The sequence below is a fragment of the Tupaia chinensis genome, unplaced genomic scaffold, assembly GCF_000334495.1.
Source record: "Tupaia chinensis unplaced genomic scaffold, TupChi_1.0 Scaffold000515_1, whole genome shotgun sequence".
NCBI lineage: Eukaryota > Metazoa > Chordata > Mammalia > Scandentia > Tupaiidae > Tupaia > Tupaia belangeri.
Genome location: NW_006160028.1, coordinates 5,019,517 through 5,027,159, shown reverse-complemented (window position 1 = coordinate 5,027,159; position 7,643 = coordinate 5,019,517). Strand labels below are relative to the sequence as shown.

General features: G+C 47.8%; 1 protein-coding gene across 1 annotated transcript in view; it reads right to left on the bottom strand.

Annotated features, from left to right (window-relative positions):
* MASP1 (MBL associated serine protease 1) overlaps nt 1-7,643 on the bottom strand; it is a 77,015-nt gene that overhangs the window by 6,119 nt on the left and 63,253 nt on the right. The window contains exons 11-13 of the mRNA XM_006156737.3: nt 4,696-4,833; nt 3,572-3,685; nt 2,343-2,528 (exon numbers count right to left, since the gene is read on the bottom strand). Of these exons, the coding sequence (XP_006156799.1) occupies nt 2,343-2,528; nt 3,572-3,685; nt 4,696-4,833 (438 nt within the window). The remainder of the gene's footprint in view (nt 1-2,342; nt 2,529-3,571; nt 3,686-4,695; nt 4,834-7,643) is intronic.

Here is a 7,643-nt window from a genome sequence, read left to right as displayed (position 1 = left end):
TTCTCTTCTCTTCTCTTCTCTTCTCTTCTCTTCTCTTCTCTTCTCTTCTCTTCTCTTCTCTTCTCTTCTCTTCTCTTCTCTTCTCTTCTCTTCTCTTCTCTTCTCTTCTCTTCTCTTCTCTTCTCTTCTCTTCTCTTCTCTTCTCTTCTTTTCTTTTCTTTTCTTTTTGGAGAGGTTTTTGCCATAGGGCGCGTGCGCTTGCCAGACAGACAGAGAGAGACAGAGAGATAGAAAGCGAGAAACCACCCCCCAGGGGGGATGGCCACGCCGCAATCCCTTCTCCTCCATTCTCCTCTCAGGATCTTGGGTACACAACGCACACGCGCCCGGCATGAGTTTAAGCCACCAGGTCCGGGATGCAAACTGCGGTCGACTATGTGGGAGTCCAGCGACATAGCCATTACACTAACTGCTGGTCCCCCCCCCCTTCCTTTTCTAATCCAGCTTCCCTCTCCATAAAATGAAGACACTGAATTCAGCAATCTCTCAAACTTCTTCCAGTTCTGACATTCTAGAAGTCTATGAAGCTGGCAAATGTAGATGCAATGTGAAAATGGGTTGAGTGCTAGTAGAGCAATTATTTTTTCATTTGAAAGAGAGCTTTGATACTGCAAACAGTACTTGGCTTAATGTCAGGAAACCTTTTTGGGTGAGTTATTTTATCTTGCTGAGCTTCAGTTTTCTCATCTGTAAAATGAAGTCATAATAATACCACCTTGCAACGCTGCCATGAGTAATGAGTTAAATGTAAAGCCACTGGCTCATGGCAGACACATGGCACCAAGTGGTCAGAACCAGCTATACTTGCACCTTCCCTGGTGGCTCCTTTACTCTAAATACTTTCCAGATACTATCTCATCCTTTCTTTAAAAAAAAAAAAAAATCTTCAAGCTAAAGGAAGTGAACTATGATATGGCTGCACTGAATCAAGGATGGGAAGGAAGTAGGGCCAGCAGGTGGCATGCTGATGAAGGCACTGAACTCCCACATGGCCAACTGTGGTTTGAGTCCTGAACCTGGTGGCTTGAAAATCACACCAGACTGGGGCCAGCAGATGGTGTAGTGGTTATGTCGTTGGACTCCTTCATGGCTGACCACAGTTTGAGTCCCTGACCCAGTGGCTTGAAAATCACCCTGGGGGCTTATTGTGTGTATGCATGCCCAAGACCCAGGGAGGAGAATGGAGGAAAAGGAATTGTGGTGTTGCCATCCCCTCTTGGGGTGATTTCTCACTTTCCCTCTCACTCTCTCTCTCTCTCTCTCTCTCCACAGCAAGTGCACACACCCTAAGGGAAAGATCTCTATAAAAAGAAAATCCAACAGACACATGTACATGCCCAAAATCCCAGGAAGGGAATGGAAGAGGAAGGATTGTGGCATGGGTGTGACGCATGGGGGGTAATTTATCTTTCCCTCTAACTGTCTCTCTCTGTCTCTCTCCAGAGAGTACATGTGCTCTGTGGCAAAAGCCTTAAAAATAAATTAAAAAAAAAAGAGAGAATGAAATTAACTGGGTTGGAGTCTTCCTCTATTTTGGATATGTTTAGGTATATGATTGCATTTAACTATCATAACCACCCCTGTGGGATATCTCCCATACACAGTGAAGGAGACTGAGTCTTCATGAAGTTAAATAGCTTCTTTATGATCACCCAACTATGAAATAGCAGTACAGAACTTTGAACCTGGGCTGGTTATTTAGCTAGTGTTGCTTAATCCCAGACCTACCCAGACTTACTCTGTGTGAGGCTGAGGATGAGACTTTAAAATGGAAGCTAAGCCTTGCTAGCTGGTGTCCCAGAAACCAAGGGCACTTTCAGGGAGATGGAAAGATTTGCTGTTGCTGTTGGATCTCCCTGGTGATGGTTTTTTACCCCAGCAGTGGCAATTGGTTCCAGCTGTTTTCCAAATCAATCCGTTTGCTCTGCAGAAGCCTAAACTCCAGTTCTATAAGGTCCTTCCTCAAGCTTCTATGACTCTAGCCCTCTACCTTTGCTCCCTCAGCCATGGGGTGGTGTTTTCTCCCCATTGTCTTTGTTGTTTTGGCTTTTCCCTTTTATTTATCTCATTCTCCAATACCCTATGTTAATCCCCTCTGTGACAACAAGTAGTCCACTTTTTGTTTCCCTACGTGGCTCCTTAGGCCTGCATGTTCCTATGAGCTCACCAATATGTGAGCTACCTCGGAACCAGCTCTGGCTGAGTGTTTAAGGGAGGCAGCCAGGAACCCTGTAGAGGCTGGTGGCTGACTCAGTAGGCACCAGAGCCTCCGGAACGCTGGGGAAGCACTCCCTGCTGAGCTAGCAGCTACGCTGCAGAGGTGGATGTGGTGGGGAGGGTACCTTCCTGCTGGGGCTCCTCGGGGAGACAGATGGGCATCACGTAGTTATTCAGCACCGGGCTCTCCAGCAGCTCCACCAAAGCCACGTCATTCTCGAAAGTGCTGGGGTTATACTGGGGATGGAGAGTGATGCGTTTGACCCTGAGATGCTGTTCGTTCTTATCCGATCGCACCCTCGAATGTTTTCCTGGGTAAGAAGAAGGTATGTGAGGCATGAGGGCAATGGAAGATAAGGCTACACCTTGCTCCCTGTCAGCCCCAGGTCCCATCCAGCTGGGGCTTCCAGCCTTAACCCTTTCGCTGCCCTTACCTTTCCACAGCCATCCACCCTACTGGCCATTTTCCACTTCCTCATGGCTTCTCTCCTTTGTCTTTCCTCATTAGCCAGTCCATTGCCTTATGATGCCCATTCTTAACACTTTCTGCCGCATGTCCAGTCCATGTGATCACCCTTCAGTGTCTGGGTCATACATTGCCTCCTCCTTGAAGCCACTCAGATTTCTCTATGCACTCCCCTGTCACTTTATCTATTCTTTTTTTAAAAAGAATTATTTATTTTTGTTTTATTTATTCCTTTCATTTATTTTAATTTGACCAGAGAAAGACACACAGAGAGAGAGAGTGGGAAAGTGAGAAAGGAAGCCACCAGGTCCGAGACTTGAACCATGGTCGGCCATGTGGGAGTGTCCAGCGCCTTAACCACCATGCCACCTGCTGGTCCCCACTTTATCTATTCTTGTTCTACAGAGTGTACTGCTCCCTATCTTATATTAGAGGTTTCTGATCACATCTCGTGCCTTCATTAGACTGTAAGCTGCTGTGGGGGGAAGCAGCCCTCAGTTTTCCTGTGTCCTTATACTCCGGTACAGTGTCAGTAGGTTGACACCATGTCAGTAGGCTGAATTAAATCAGCTGGTGGTCTCGATGTAGGGTTGGGGGGAGTCCAGACTGTACATGTATGATTCATTTGAAACCATGGATTCATAAAAGCCCAGAGGGTGCTGGGAAATGATCGAGACTTCTTATTTTACCCTGTGGCAGCTGAAACCCAGATTTGAATGACTTGTTTGTGGTGACAGTGGCTGAAAATGGCCTTGGACTTGGACTCAGGTCCCTGCATCTTCATCCTTGACGTCCTGCCCTGCGTGGACATACCTTGGACAACGGGAGTTGTGGTACCCCAGTCTAGCACCACGCCCGGCCTCAGAAATCAGCTCGGCCCGCACTCACCCAGGATGATTTTGAAGTCAGACGGCCTGAGCATGTCTGAGCTGTGTAGGGTTGAGTCGTCTGAGTCTAACAGCTGGTGGAGGCAGTGAGCAGCGGTCACAATCCAGTCGGATCCTGGAGAACAGAATTTTCACACACCGTTCTGTACCGCCCAATCCTGCCTCCCTTGGTCATGAGTCAACACTCAAGACACCGCCACTGACTGCATCCCTCTCCATGGCAAGGATCAAGTCCTGGAAGCGTCCAGTGTCACGTTCCCATTCGCCATCCCCACATCCCCTGTGCCTGACTGCAGCCTCGCCCAGGCCAGCGCCTCCCTTCCCCCAAGGAGATCCTTGCCCTGGAGCTGTCTACACCTGACTGCAGCCTGGAGGAGGGGGAGGCTGAGAGGTGTGGCTAGGAGCTGCCCAAGTAGAAGTGGACACATCCAGGCCTTCTTCTCCTGTGGTGGGATCAGACCAGAACTGGCCCAGGACTCCAGATGACTATTACCTGCTGATGTCAGAGCTGGGAGACTCAGATCGTCTGGACCGTCGGCCATTCTTTTCCCTCCTTTGCTCCTACTCCCACCGCATTCAGTCCGCCAAAGATGACAACCTTATTTCCCAAGGATTTTTAATCTTCCACACTTTTCCCACCTCTCAGACTTTTCTAATTTTGAGGCTAATTACTTCTGTTCCCATTACTCTAAGATTCACTCTCCTCCTCATCCACGCTGCCTCTGGAAAACACCTTCCATAATTTGCGTATACACCTACAGCAGCGTTCAGGGTGGGATCCAAATGCCAAGACATGGCATTCCAGGCCAGGGCGAGTTCCTGGCTGTCCCTGATCCAAGAGCTCTGGTACACAGGGGAGTGAGTGCCTTCTGTTGTGATTCGTATTCAAGGCCTGACTCCCAGACAGTCTTTTCCAGTATCAGCTACTGAACTAGGATTCAGGAGGTGCTTGTTGACTAGAGGAGTGAGGACAGGGGTACCGGCCTCCTGATTCCAGTTAAGGGCTCTTTTCCACCCTTTACTTCTTGGCCCTGATACTAGTGTGGACAGTGACTCTCAATGAAGAAACTTCGGTCAGCCTCCAGGAAGAGCACCTTCTACCCTGCTCTCTAACCTTCTCCTTACCTAGAAGAGAGCCCCCACAGAAGGGCTGTCCATTCGGGTCTGTCAGCATGGCAATCCAGGGACTGGTGCCCTCCTGGGCTGGATGTCCATTGAAGATCCGGGCCAGACTCCTCCGGGAGAACTTGGGGAGCCCACACACTGCAGCCAAGGGAGGGGCAGATCACACTCTGGGCTCTATTTCGTGCATTGCAGGAGCTCCCAGCTCAGCACTCCGTTAGGAACATCTGTTATTTCTCATCTCCCAACAACCACTTCCCTTTCTGATAATAGCATCTCAACTTCTCTTGGGGAGCTGTACTTTCTCCATTGGATGGACCTCAATTCTAGTTTCAGGGATAGTAATACGGCTTATTGAAGCTTGCATTCTCTAGCCACAACGATTGCTCAGAGGTGGGGATGTGGTCTTTACCAGGTCAATGAAAGCCTGATTGGGAATTTTACTGAACATACTAGAAAAAAAGTCATTCTCTGCTGGGGTTGCTAAGCTGTTGGCTATAAGCCCCGATCTGCCAATGATAACTTCACAGAGATTGTGCTAAGAATGATGCTGCTAACACAGAGTGAAGTGATCTGAAAAATGAGGGGGGAAACAAGAGGGAGATCGTATCCTAGAATTTGAGCCCTTGGATCTAACCACACTGAAACCTCTGGAGCTGGGTTTGGAAGAAGGTGCTGAGCATAGCACAAACTTAGCAATAAATCAGCCATTTGTGTATTTAATAGACTCAAAATGATAAAATAGAGCTAGAACAGCTATTGGAATTGTAGATGGACCTTCAACACTAAGCTTTGCACGGATAGAAGGGTACTAACTTCAAAATCTTATCTGGTGGACTTTTCTTTCCTAGGAATTCACCCCATCTTGTGGCTCCTCAGCGTTGAAGCTGGAACATCATCGTCTCAGATGAAGGCTACATACGGCTCTGACTCTTTGGAGAGCAAAGCAGAAACAGAATTGAGATGCAGATTTTCACTTTGAGAATCAGGCTTCGTAGTAAAAATAAAGGACTTACAGGTTTCAGTGAACAGAAACCTGGAGAACTGAGTGTGCAATTTTTACTATAAGTCATTGAGAAGGGAGGCTGTATAGGCAGTTGCCTGCCTGCTAAGGAAGAATTAAAAGCTCTTCCCAGGCTGAGTGAGAAGGCTGGAGAAAGAGAGAGCAAGGGCAGAGGGGACAGTGAGAGAAGGAAGTGCTAGGGACGTTAAACACAAGCACAGAGGCTGCCCCTGGATACTCGCTCTGAGAGGACAATAGAGACGTGGTCCCTGTTCTGGGGGATTCCATCCTGGAGGGGTTTGCCTGGCATCAGATGCTGCCCACCGTCTCTCATGACAATGTTCCTCCTTTGGAATCTGAAGTGATTGTTTTTTTCCTTGTGTTTCTGGTCCCTCTTCTTTTTTCCTTTACTTTTCCTTCTTTCCTTCTATCTCTCTGTTTCTCTTTCCTTTTTGCTAGTGTTTCTCCCACCGAGTCCTTGGCTCCCTTCTCTGTCAAGTTCCAGCAGATGACACCCATAGGCCACCATACCACTCATACGCTGAATTCAAGTCAACATCTCCCAATCTGCCTCTCCTCTGAAACCCAGTATTCTTTACTGTCTACTTAAACTTCCAGCTGGAGTGCTCATAAACTTTTCTTTTCTTTCTGGTTTTTTTTTTTTTTTGAGAGGGGTATTTTTTTGCTATAGGGCTGGTGAGCTCACCAGAGAAACAGAGAGAGACAGAGAGACAGAAAGTGAGAAATCACCCCTCAGGGGGGATGGCCACGCCACAATCCCTTCTCCTCCATTCTCCTCTCGGGATCTTGGGCACACACGCACACGTGCCTGGTGTGAGTTTAAGCGACTGGGTCTGGAACGCGAACCACGGTTGGCTACATGGGAGTCTAGTGACATAGCCATTATGCCAACTGCTAGCCCCTACTCATAAACTTTTCAAACACAGAGAAGCCAAGTTCTGGTCTCTACCCTTCCCCAAACGTCTTCCCTTTGTTAACACTTATACCACCCACATCCTTGTTATCCTTTTTTTCAGCCCCCATATTCAATCAGTCCCTAAGCTGGCAGCAAATGGCTAGGAAAAGCAGAGTGCAATGTATCGCCCCCTGCAGGTCACAGCTGTTCTCCCTGAACCTCATGATACTCAGCGTCTCAGTATGTCACAATATAAATATAATATCTAGGAGGAAGATGAAAATCCAAAATGTAATGGGACACACAAAAATGATCATCCTTGAAACCAGCAACATATAAAGCATAATCTGTGACTCCTTTAGTTCTCAATAGTAAAAAAAGGCAAGGCGTTTTCATTAGGATACAAACCCAAACCTGGCGAATCACGAATGTGTGCCTCAGAGAGCCTGCACTCAGGTTAGCTGGGGCCACTCCTGTCTTCTCTTGCTGGCGTCGTCTCGAGAGGTGCCTACAGGCCAAGCCCTGGATTTAAACTGTCGCTGCCCTCTCTGCACTGTCACAGGCCTAGGTCTCGGGGGTCTTCACCACCTTTCACCAAAACAGTTACTGTAGCTTCCCAACTGCTCTCTCTAGCTCAGTCCTTCCTCCTCCGCTTTCCACAAGGGCTCCCTGCCCTCAAGACTTGCTGAATTCAGAATCTCTAGTGGGTAAGACCCAGGAGTCTGCATTTATAGCAAGAAACTCAGATGATTCTGATAAACCCCCAACTTAGAGACTCACTGGTTTTAGGACTGAATCCACAGTACAGCCTTAAAGACTCCTCCTACTCCCCCAACGCCCGCTGCGTCTACTCTGGTCATGGTCTGCTTTACTGCTATGGCCCCTTTGTCTCCTCTGACCCAGCCCTCCTGCTTGGTGTATTCTTTGGAGACTGCAAAACTATTCTGATCCTTTCCAGCTACATGAAATTACTTCTTTAAGTTCCTATGATACGTAAATCTCCATTTCTCTTTTTAGCATTTTTTTTTTTTT